This window comes from Capra hircus, chromosome 21, assembly GCF_001704415.2.
Source record: "Capra hircus breed San Clemente chromosome 21, ASM170441v1, whole genome shotgun sequence".
Classification (NCBI taxonomy): Eukaryota; Metazoa; Chordata; class Mammalia; order Artiodactyla; family Bovidae; genus Capra; species Capra hircus.
In genome coordinates this window covers 44,603,519-44,616,652 of record NC_030828.1, presented here as the reverse complement: position 1 = coordinate 44,616,652, position 13,134 = coordinate 44,603,519, and the positions used below count along the sequence as shown (strand labels likewise).

General features: G+C 37.6%; 1 protein-coding gene across 2 annotated transcripts in view; it reads left to right on the top strand.

The window, feature by feature from the left end:
* BAZ1A (bromodomain adjacent to zinc finger domain 1A) overlaps window positions 1-13,134 on the top strand; it is an 87,376-nt gene that overhangs the window by 5,306 nt on the left and 68,936 nt on the right. For both annotated transcript variants that reach the window (XM_018066312.1, XM_018066311.1), the window contains one exon: window positions 7,384-7,662. In XM_018066312.1, the coding sequence (XP_017921801.1) occupies window positions 7,384-7,662 (279 nt within the window). The remainder of the gene's footprint in view (window positions 1-7,383; window positions 7,663-13,134) is intronic.

The window sequence follows — 13,134 nt, the reverse complement described above, 5'->3', positions numbered from 1 at the left end:
TCCACAACATCACTGACAAACCAGCTTTATGTTTCAACCTGACTGCAATGAAAAGTGTGACTCGTTTATAAAACATCCTGTTTTCATTGTTCATCAGCTCTTCCCTTGTTGATTCAATCCTTTCTGTCCTCTTTTTGCAGATGAGAAAGCTGGGATTGGGGTAAGAAGAATTAAGTCCAAGATCAGTGTCCAAAACTACCTGTCTAGCAATTGGTGACAGTAGAGTTCTCAATCACATACCTAAGACTAGAGTTTGTGTTCTTATTTACCAACACATAATGCTTATTATATGTTCCCTGGTGGCTCAGATGGTAAAGCGGCTGTCTACAATGCAGGAGATCTGGGTTCAATCCCTGGGTCGAGATCTCCTGGAGAAGGCAATGGCACCCCACTCCAGTACTCTTGCCTGGAAAATCCCATGGATGGAGGAGCCTGGTGGGCTGCAGTCCATGGGGTCGCTAAGAGTCGGACACGACTGAGTGACTTCACTTTCACTTTTCACTTTTCATTTTCATGCATTGGAGAAGGAAATGGCAACCCGCTCCAGTGTTCTTGCCTGGGGAATCTCCAGGGGCAGGGGAGCCTGGTGGACTGCCGTCTATGGGGTCGCACAGAGTTGGACACAACTGAAGCAGCAGCAATGCTTATTATATGTTCCCTGGTGGCTCAGATGGTAAAGCGTCTATCTACAATGTGTGAGACCCAGGTTCAATCCTTGGGTCAAGAAGATCTCCTGGAGGAAGAAATGGCAACCCACTACAGTATTCTTGCCTAGAAAATCGCATGATCGGAAGAGCCTGGTAGGCTACAGTCCATGGGGTCACATGGAGTCGGACATGACTAAGCTACTTCACTAATGCTCACTAGTGAGAAGTGAATGTGTGTCTATAACAGTGATATAAATCACATATGCTGTGGAGCCAGTGTAATGGAAACATAGACAATGGAGCTGAAAACTGCTGGGGAGATGAGGAAGCCCTCAAATAGGAGATAACATCTAAGTTGGGTCCTGAAAAATGGAGCCGTAATGTTTCACCTTTGTTGATTTGTACTTTAGGCTTTGTGTCTAGGTTTTAAAAATCTATTGCTATTCCTCACCTTGCACTCACGCAAAGTCGCTTCAGTTGTGTCTGACTCTTTGCAACTCTGTGGACTGTAGCCCACCAGGCTTCTCTGTCCACGGGATTCTCTAGGCTAGTATACTGGAATGGATTACCATGCTCTCCTTCAGGGGATCTTCCCAACCCCAGGATCGAACCCTGGTCTCTTGCATCTCCTGCATTGGCAGGCAGGTTTTTTACCAATTGCGCCACCTGGGAATCCCATTCCTCACCTTAGGGTCATCTGAAGATTTTGGGAGTTCACCTTGTATGTCACTATCTTAAGTCTAACTGAGGCAGCATTAAGTGCAAAGTAATATCTTGTTAAAGTATCTTTAAACTTTATATTTTTAATTGAACTCCCCCTCACCAAAACAAACGTTATTTTCCTCTTGCAGCTCTTTCTGTCTATAGGACATGTTTAGTCTACCATGCCCATAATTAGCACCTAATCTGCTCTTGTAACCCCTTCAGTGAAAGCAATTGTTAGACCAACCCATGCTGTCTTTTTAAATAGTTACTACTTTTCTAAGTTCATAAACCATACTTTCCATCCATCTATTGCATGCCATATGCTGTTTTAGTCAAGTTATGTTAGTTTTTGACCTATGGATGGGTTTCTCAGTTACTAATTATTTTGCAGATGGAGGAGTTTGCTTATGTCCCTTAGATTTTTTCTGCAGTTTTGTGCTGAATCTTCCTTGTTGTATGTCTAGTTAATAGTTTGGGCCATTAAGTAAATAGAGTATGCTTTGCATTTATCTTTTCTTAATTGTATTAGGTTTCTGTTTTTTATGTCACTTTGTTCTTAACCTTATTCTACTAGGTTTTTAGTTTTCTGGATACTCAGCAAGTTAACAGAAATGTTGCCCTTAGAAGTGTGTTCTTACCAGTACTTGACCTGGTAACTCAGAAGCAATTTTTCCTTACGAAATAATAGTAAAGGGCAGGGGTCATTGAACAATTTCTTAAAAGGTCAGTTAGTCAGTATTGTAGGCTTTCCAGGCTGTTAGGTGTCTGTTGCACCTACCCACCTCTATGGATGTAGTGAGAAAGCAGTCATAGGCAATACCTAAATATATTGTGTTCCAATAAAAATAGAAAAACAGGTGGAAGTCTGGATTTGACCTCTGAGCTAGTACTATGCCCATTTCTAGTAAAGAGAATTGTTTATATTATATGTATTATAGCAATCAGTTGGAGACATAATAATCTATATTAGTCTAAACTGATACAAAATAGTACTTTGTATTTTATAAATTTTTCTTCACAATAATAAAAATGTGCTTCTTGAATTTTTCATTATTTATAGCCTTATAATATTGAAATTGAAGAGGCACTGTAACCTATTCCCTAGAGTTCCCACACATTTGAATGAGTATGATGAATGGGTGAAGAGCAGAATTGCGCAAGTGGAAGTAAGTGAAGGTATATAATGTTAGAGATGGTGCCATGTTGGTAGGGAGTGTTGAATAGGGAGAGATAGCTTTGGGCTTTATTTTCCCTTGCTTCCCACACCACTGTGGTAGTATGTCCTGCCTCCCTCCTCCTAATGGTGGATTTTGTGCATAGCAGGGCTATAATGTAACAGCAGCTTTGTAGAATAGATACGCACAAAGGAAACAAACAGTAGAAACCCTTTACAAGAGGCTGTGGAAACCTGGTGAAGAAAGGTAGCTCTACATCACTGGTTGTTGTCTATTTACATGTTTAGTGGAGGCTTGTGGTACTTATACCATCCCTCTCCTTGGTGCTTTGAACAGTGATAACAAATCTAAATAATGTTTATTCAGGGAGCTCAGCTCCCTGCTTTGTGATGACCTGGAGGGGTAGAATGAGGGATAGGGTGGGAGGGAGGCTCACGGATGAGGGGGGATATATGTATACATAAGCTGATTCACATTTTTGTACAGCAGAAACTAACACATTATAAAGCAATTATACTCCAATAATAAAAAATTAATCAAAATAAATAAGTAGTGTTTATTGCAGCTCAGTCTAAAGTCTTCCCCCTGCCATGGCTGCAAATACCCCAGCCTGTTAAATACCGACCTACAGTGGCTAGAGCTGTGTTGTCTAATGCAGGAGCCATTGGTTATTAAGAACTTGAAATGTCACCTGTCAGAATTAAGATGCACAATAACTGTAAAATACTTATTGGATTTTGAAGACTTAGTACCAAAAAAAAAAAGTAAAATATTTCACTACTGATTACATATTGCAATATTTTGGAATATATTGAGTTAAATAAAATGTATTGATTTCGTTAGTATTTCTTTAAAAGTTTTTAAATGTGGCCACAAGAAAATTTTAAATTGTATGTGTAGCTACCATTTTGTTTATAGTGTCTTAAACTAGTTGGGCTTCCCAGGTGGCTCAGTGGTAAAGAATCCACCTGCTGATGCAGGAGATGCAGGAGACGCGGGTTCGGTCCCTGGGTTGGGAAGAGCCCCTGGAGCAGGAAATGGCAACCCACTCCAGTATTCTCGCCTGGAATACTGCACATGGACGGAGGAGCTTGGCAGACGACAGCCCGTGGGGTCGCAGAGTTGGACGTGACTGAGCAGAAGCAGAGACTAGTTAATGTTTAAAATAGCTAGATTTGAAGTATATTTTTCCTTAGAGTTGGGGCTTCCCTGGTAGCTCAGTTGGTGAAGAATCTGCCTACAATGCAGAAGACCCCGGTTCAATTCCTGGGTCGGGAAGATCCGCTAGAGAAGGGATAGGCTACCCACTCCAGTATTCTGGCATGGAGAATTCCATGGACTGTGTAGTCCATGGGGTTACAAAGAGTCTGACACAACTGAGAGACTTTCATTTCACCTCACTTCCTTACAGTTGACTGTGAATAAGGAGAGCTGATTGTAAAGTTACATGCAGATTTTTGACTGTGTGGAGATTAGCACCCCTTCTTCCTCTCTCCTCATAGTGCACAGGTCACCTGTGAAAGTGAAGTCGCTCAGTCGTGTCTGACTCTTTGCGACCCCGTGGATTGTAGCCCACCAGGCTCCTCTGTCCATGGGATTCTCCAGGCAAGAGTACTGGAGTGGGTTGCCATTTCCTTCTCCAGGGGATTTTCCTGACCCAGGGATCGAACCCAGGTCTCCTGCATTGCAGGCAGATGCTTTAACCTCTGAGCCAGTAGATATAGCTTAAATTATTAGAATATCTGATGCACAGTAAATATGTGGCTTGGGAACCTACGTTTGTTTCCAAAGGCAAAAGTTTAAAACTTTTTATAAGCTTTCTAAGTGAACTGCAGTTTTAGGCAATAAAAATTGAATAAGACCTCTTCCAAGATCTATCTGTTCATTCATTTTATTCTGCACTGTTGATAACCCTTGATTGGGTCTGTCTCTTGCCTCTCACTTAGCTAATAAATTATTTATCTGACATAGATTTTATTATAAAAATCAGATTATATTCATTGTTTTTTCTCTCTGACATATTTTTTCTTCAACTCTACTTTTCCATTTCATCCTAACTGCCACTTCCTCCCAAAGGTGTTTCCTAGCATTTCTTGATCTTTTGTGCCTGTCTCTCCTTGTTCCCTTCCTCTGAATTCCCAAAGTATATCTGCCTCTGTCTAGTAAAGATAATCACTTTTTACTTTGTATTTTAATGATGTGCACCCATTATCTCCATTACTCAAGTGTACATACTTCAAAAGGATTTTCCTTTGTACTGAATTAGTCTGGGTTTTCCAGATGGCGCTAGTGGTAAAGAACTCGCCTGCCAGTGCAGGAGACCCAAGAAACGTGCGTTCAGTCCCTGGATCAGGAAGATCCCCTAGTGGGAGGGCATGGCAAACCACTCCAATATTCTTGCTTGGAGAATCCCATGGACAGAGGAGCCTGGCAGGCTACAGTCCACAGGGTCTCAAAAGAGTCAGACACAACTGAAATGACTTAGCATGCAGGCACAGTCATATAACTGGGCTTATATGTATTATCTCTGTAGATCTCATTTATGTTAAGGTATGATTAGTTTCTCTTTACTTCTGTAGGTTTTATTTTTTGTTGTTCTTATAGACTACAAATATACAAATGAAACTATCTTAATGGAATTACTCCAAATCTTCTTTGGAAATCAGACTCTACTGTAAGGGTAACCCATACAGATATACTAATGAGGAAATACGCATGTAATGGTTTTTAACAATTTTTAGAATGACAGTAGAAAGAAAGGTGAATCTCAGGAAGGAGAAAAAGTTAGAGAATTGTGAGTTATGTTGGTTACATATAATTGCTGAAAAGGAGACCAAAATATAGAAGAGGGCAAAATATTTACCCAAATCCTGCCACTTAGAGGCAACTATTGTCCATCTTTTTTGCATATTTCTAACCTTTTCCATTTAAAAGTATTTTTGTTAACAAAAACATAAATCAGTTCAGTTCAGTCGCTCAGTCGTGTCCGACTCTGCGACCCCATGAATTGTAGCACGCCAGGTGTCCCTGTACATCACTATCTCCTGGAGTTCACTCAGACTCACGTCCATCAAGTTGGTGATGCCATCCAGCCATCTCATCCTCTGTTGTCCCCTTCTCCTGCCCCCAATCCCTCCCAGCATCAGAGTCTTTTCCAATGAGTCAACTCTTCGCCTGAGATGGCCAAAGTACTGGAGTTTCAGCTTCAGCATCATTCCTTCCAAAGAACACCCAGAATGGACTGGTTGGATCTCCTTACAGTCCAAGGGACTCTCCATAGTCTTCTCCAACACCACAGTTCAAAAGCATGAATACTCATCATAAAAATTCAAATAGGGACTTTCCTGGTGGTTGAGTGGCTGAGACTCCACACTCTCCATTGCAAGGGGCACGGGTTCAGTTCCTGGTTAAGGAACTAGATCCCACATGCCACAAGTAAAGATCCTGCATGCCTTAACAAGGATCAAAGATCCCATGTGTTGCAACCAAGACCTCGAGCAATCAACTAAATACTTTTAAAAATTCAAACAATATGGAAATATTTAGAATAACAAATTTTCTTTTCTTCCTTCCCAGTTCCTCCTTTCTCCATAGGGAACATCTGTTTATGGTATTTGTATAAATGCAAACCTTTGCACATTTTTGCTATTATTATATTAATGCATGTGGAATTATATCATTCAGTGATTGAGTTTTTTCTACTTAATATACGTTAGAAGTCTATCTCTATACTAGATCTCTTGCATTTTAAAAATGACCGAATTAAAGTTTTAAAGAGAAGTCAGTGCCGTAGTAAGAAATCCCAGCAGTGTAGAAAAACACTGAGTAGAACAGTCCCTTAATCCCATCCCCATTCTGTAGCTGTTACCTTGATTTTTGTATTAATATAACATATAATATATTTAGTATAATAACTCCAGAAATATTTTATGCTTCCTTAAGTCATTTCTCTACTTTCCTTCCATCTTTCTTTTTTTTATTTTAACACAGGTGGACCATATTCTATATATTGTTTTGATAAGCTCTTTTTATATATTTACTTATTACATTTTTTGGGGAGTATAGTTGATTTACAGTGTTGTATTAGTTTCAGGTGTGCAGCAAAGTGACTCAGTTATACATGTATGTATATCTACTTTAGATTCTTTTCCTATAATAGGTTGTTACAGAGTATTGAGTAGAATTCCCATGCTATTCAGTAGATCCTTGTTAGTTATCTATTTTATATATAGCAGTGTGTATATGTCCATCCCAATCTCCCAATTTGTCCCACCTGCTTTTTCTCTTGGGAACCATTAGTTGTCTTGGTAAGCTGTTACTCTGAAAAAAATATAGGATGGAAGCAAACTGGAAAGTTGTCTTTCCTGTTTACATATTTAAGAACTCTCATACTGTTTAATGACTGTGAGTTTTCATTGTATGAAGTACTATAATTTATTTAATTTTTCTCTTATTGCTAGACGCAGTTTCCCAGACGTAGATTTCCCAGTTTTTCACTATTATGTTAAACCCTTTCAAAATTCATAGTCAAGTGCTTGAATTCAATGTTCAACTGCTTTGGAATAGAAAGCTTAAAAATTAGAAGGAAAAAGAAAGGCTGAGTTTATTTTGTTTCACTCAGTTTCAAAACTGATAGAAATCACAGTCCAATTTTGGCTGAATGTACCTTTAAATTGAAAACTATAAATGTCTAGTTTAAATATACTTTTTCTTATGTTTGTATTAATGTATAATTTTTGTATGAGTTGTATGCTTCTGTATAATATTTTGCAATAAAGTCTCAATCCTTTGTCAGCTTTTAATATAAAACTTGTGAAATGATAGGTAATGCATTTTTGTTTTTGTTTTTGAATCAGTGACTTTTTTGAGCGAACCATTCTGTGCAACAGTCTTGTGTGGAGCTGTGCTGTGACGGGCAGACCTGGACTCACCTATCAGGAAGCACTTGAGTCAGAAAAAAAAGCGAGACAGAATCTTCAGAGCTTTCCAGAACCACTAATTGTTCCAGTTTTATACTTGACCAACCTCACCCATCGTTCACGCTTACATGAAATTTGTGATGATATTTTTGCGTACATCAAGGATCGATATTTTGTTGAAGAAACTGTGGAAGTCATTAGGAACAATGGTGCAAGGTAAAGTACTTTTAATTTTTTCTTTTGATATACATACATTCCCATTGCTCAGATACACAAGCAGATGAAATGAGGAAAAGCTTACTTTCTGGCTACCATGTTATCCTCCCCTCAAATAACCCTTGTTTTAACAGTTTCATATGTATTTCTCCAAAGCTGATTTGGTATAGACCACCAAAAGCGTGTACACACACGCATACACACACACAGTCTCGTGCTGCTTTCAATGCAAAAGGTAACATACTGAATTTTATACCTTGTTTCACTCAAAATATCTTGAAGATTGGTCTATTGCTTTATAAACCATTTTCCTTCTCTTTTTCATTTACTGTGTGTTCTATTATATCAGAGTTTCATGTCTCTTTTTTACCAGTAAAAAGATCTTAGATAAATGTATCTACTATGTTGTCATTATATTATCTATTAAATATGCCTATATTTCTTGCTGGGTTTTAGTAGTTCTTGATAAGATGAGGACTACGTTTTTGATAAGATGAGAATTTATGCTAAGTTCTCTTCTCCTTTACCCAGAAAAAAGTGGATTTTTCATATATGAAATTTGAAATGAGTTTATCTGTGGCAGTAAGTTAAAAATTACCTGCTTTTCTGAAATGTTAAGAATTTATGATTGGCTAGTCACTGATACTTATTATAGTAATCTATTTGCATTAAAACTTTTTATATCCTCTTTTGAGGCAGTGACTCTTTTGGGATGCCTTTTTTCCCCTTTGTTAATCTGAATGCAAATTTCTTTTTGAATTTTAAACTTCAGCAGCCAAAACTTATTATATATGTTCTTAATTATATGTCAATAATTATGTTCTTTATTATTTTATTTTGGAGAATCATCATGAATTTATGTGTAATTTCAGAATAATATCTTCAATATAATCCATTTCACTTATTAAATGCTACTCTGTATGAATGTTAAAAAGCCAAAAGATATTTATGTTTGAATTTGATTTTGGTGAATTACTGAGCAAGTTCTTTTTTTAACTGTAGAAGTGAAAAATGGTAAATATTGAAGCATTTTTCATTTGTCTCCTGACATTTAGTAAAAGACATATCTTTATTTTCAAGAGGAAAGATTGGTATGTCACCAGTAATCCCACCAAGAACATACCAATCTGTATTACGAAAAGGGCCTATTTGGAGATGAGGGCAATTTTTTTCTCCTTATAGTCATTATTTTATTTGACTTATGCCAATAGTGTTTTTTAACTTACAAATCATTGCGATACATTAATCTTTAACACTAGGTTAAATATGACTTACATCTAGGAATATAGTTGTTTAGTGTTTTTTGCATAGCTTTTTTTAGTTGTACCAACTATCTTTAGGTTCAGGTAGTTATTGCTTTAATCACAGTAGTAAACTAGGATACATTGTAGAAATGGGAAATCTGAGAGTCACAATTTTGTTGATTATTCATCAGAAACACACTTCTTCTGCCTTACGAATCTTTTAAATGGTAAAGTATAAGAAATTGATATTTTTCTGAGTAATTTAAGGCTTTATTTTCATAATACATATTGGCTGTTCTTAATGTGCATGTGAAAGGAGAAATCATTGATGACTCAATCTTTACTTTTTGCCTTTAGCAGCTGGGTGGATGATAAGATGCAGAGGCCTCAGGAAGTAATACTGTCAGAGTCTAGCCTTCTTCACTGTCATCTCAGGCGTAGATATTTCTGATTGCTCTGATTTTGTCTTTCATGCACATACTGCTTAGGTGATTCATGAGTATCACTTAGAGGGTAGACGCCAGTTATTGGGGATGTAGAAAGCATTAAGATGTCCTTTAAGAGTTCAGTTAAGGGAGAGACAAACATGCCAACTTGTGGGATATTAAAAAACATATGAATGAGGTGATTCAGGAGCAACCAGGTCCAGAGTGCCTGTAGAGGCTAGGCCTGGGTTTCTTCACGTTAACACTGGTTATTTTGGTCTTTTCATCTTTGCCAGATTTGATGATATCTCAGTGTTTAATATGCTTTTCAAGTCCTTCGCTCATTTTTCTTTTGGTTTGTCTATGATTAGTAGATTTCTGAGAGGGCTGTTAAATATGAGGCATATTAAACTTTGTCACTTTGTTGCAAATATTTTTGTTTCATTTTTTGCTTTTTTAAAAATATTCAGTAAATGTAAAGTTAAAAGGACTTTAAAAATATGTATAAGGAATACTAGTAGAATTAAGGAATAATGAATAAAAATTCTATAAATACACATTCACCACTTGGTTTTAATAAAATATCTTTGTCTTTCATGTTTGTTTATAGTTTGAGAAAAAGTATAATTTTTTAGTTTTATAGGAAGCAGAATTGTGTGATATACTGAAGGTTTAGGCTTTGGAGTCAGACTGACCTTGCTGGACAATGACATCTTTTCAGGTTTTTGTGAGGCTAAAATGAGAGCGTGGCTGGAGCGATGGCGGGGGGCGGGGGATTTGAATTGCTGTATAAATAGAATATAGTGGCATTTTACTGGGGGAATAATGCTGCTGTTGGCCCACAAGTCTTATATGGAAGTTAGTATTTTTCTTCTATTATTGGCTAGTTTTTCTGTTACTTTATATTATAATTAAGCTTCAAGCCTGACTTGAGATTTCTGCAACGTTAGGTACTATTTTCTGCATACACCCTTATCTTTTTCACTTAAATTTCAGTTTAAATAACTTTAATATATATTAAACTTGACTAAATTTCCTTTGGTTGGAATTGTACCACCCCCATCTATTTGTTATGGGCATGAACTTGGACAAACTCCATGAAATTTAGGGGAGAAGCCTGGTATGCTGCAGTCCATTGGGTCGCAAAGAGTTGGACATGACTTGGTGCCTGAACAACAACATGTATTTGTTACTTGTGCCCATGTCTCCTGCATTGGCAGGAGGATTCTTCACCAGTGAGCCACCCAGAAAGCGTTTGAATTCAGTTCTGAGGTGATGATGCTAAGTGGTAAGGTTCTGGTGTCCTCTGGGTAGGCTAGTGCAAACCTAGCTTCAGTGATGAGAGAAGCGTTACATTGTTTCCTCAGTGTCTCTGTTGACTTTAACTGCAGGCTCCTGTGGCCTTTGTACCTAATTGTGTCTTGAGGCTTATCCTTAGGAGGCTTATTTGGAGAATTCAGTGGATTTCTTCCAGTGGCTGAGAAATAGCAGGCACTATCTTCATGGGGATCCATAGGATCCACAGTATGAGATATCTGTGTTCTTACTCCCACTTGCCACTCTCTGAAAGTTAGAGTGTGAAGTTAGGAGAATTTTCTTCCACAGTACATATATTTTTATCCACCTTTGCTCTTAAAGTTTATTGAGATATAATATTCACACACTGTAAAATTCACCCAGTGTACAACCCAGTGGGTTTTAGTTATGTGACTGTTTCTGCTATCTAATTCCAGCATATTTTCATCACCCCGGTAAATCCTGTACCAATGAACAGGCCCTCCCAACTGCATTTTCCCTCAGCCCCTGGCAACCACTAATCTATTTTCGGTCCCTATGGATTTGTCTATTCAGGATATTTCATGTATATGAAATCATAAAGTATGTACCTTTCTTTTCTGTGTTTGATTTCTTTCTCTTAGTGTCATGTTTTTCAGGTTCATCTGAGTTGTAGTATGTATCAGTATTTTATTTCTCTTTATTAATAAATTCTGCTGTATGGCTCTATCACATTTTGTTTATCCATTCATCAATGGATAGATAAATTTGAGTCATTTCCATTTTTGGACAATTATAAATAATGTTGTTACAAGCATTCCTGTACAAGTTTTTGTGTGGACATATGTTTACAGTTTTCTTGGGTATATACATAGAAGTAGAATTGTTCGGTCATATGGTAACTCTATCTTTAGCATTTAAGGCATCTTCCAACTTTTTTAAGCAGCTTCATCATTTTACATTCCTGCTAGCAATGTATGAGAGTTCCAGTTTGTCCACGTCCTCACCAAGCCATACATATTTATTTATTATTGTAAATCTTTTTCTAAAAACATTAGTTTATTTTAATTGGAGGCTAATTACAGTATTGTGGTGGTGTTTGCTATACGTCGACATGAATCAGCCACAGGTGCACATGTGTCCTCTGCATCCAGAACACCCCTGCCACTTCCCTTCCCACCCTATCCCTCTGGGTTGTTCTAGAGCCCTGGCTTTGAGTGCCCTGTTTCATCCTTCAAACTTGCACTGGTCATCTATTTTACTTCTGGTAATATACATGGTTCAGTTCTATTCTCTCCAATCATCCCACCCTTACCTTCTCCCACAGAGTCCAAAAGTCTGTGTCTCTTTTGCTGTCTTGCATATAGGGTGGTCATTACCATCTCTCTAAATTCCATATATGTGCATTAATATACTGTATTAATGTTTCTTTTTCTGACTTACTTCATTCTGTGTAATAGGCTACAGTTTAATCCACCTCATTAGAACTGACTCAAATGTGTTGTTTTTTATAGCTGAGTAATATTCCATTGTCTATACGTACCACAACTTCTTTATCCATTTGTTTGCAGATGGACGTTGTCCATCTGTTTTGTTTTACCATCCTAGTGGGTGTGAAGTGGTTTCTCTTTGTAGTTTTGATTTGCATTTCCCTAGTGGCTGATAATGTTGAGCATCACTTTATGTGCTTGTTGGTCATTTGTATATTTTCTTTGGAGAAATGTCTACTCTGGTCCTTTGCCCATTTTAATATTGGGTTATTTATCTTTATTACCAAGTTCCAAGAGATCTTTGTGATTTTGGGTACAAGTCCCTTAGCAGATACGTGATTTGCAAATATTTGCTCCCTTTCTGTGAGTTGTCTTTTCATATTCTCGATGGTACCATTGCAGCATCATTTCCCTTTGCTTTTAAGCTTTTGTGTCAAAAGTATCTACCTTTTGTTTCTATCTCTGTTGGCAGAATTTAGCAGTAGTCCTAAATACCTCTTCATCTATTAGAATTAGATTTACTGGAAAGAACATGCTACATTACAGAGAAGTGGATGGGCCCCTTCTTAGGCTGAATTATTTCAGTATGGGTACTCTGGATCTCCTCACTTGAGTATTCTTATTGTCTTGTTTAGTGTTGGATATTCCTCCCTCCTTTCTTTTTTGCATCTTAAGATTAGGGGCTTCCCTCCTCACCAGAACTTTCTGTTTTGAAATTAGCAATCAAGCTGACGGATTCTTCTAGAAGATCCTTTGTCATTTCTGTGTTAGATAAAGGGAACAGCAGGCTACCTTACTGAACCACACCAGTTTATTTCTTTATACAGCCATCTGCCTTAACCACCAGCTTGCCTGCCAGTCATGCTGAAATGTTTTCTGCTACTTCCTTGGAGCCTATGGGAGAAGTGAAGGGATGAGTGGTCTTGTGAAAAAACCACCAAACAGTCAGGTCTGTGAATTCTTAAATAACTACCAGATGTTTGTATATACATTACATCAGCAGATATGAAGCAGGGACTTATGGTTTCCATTTACAGA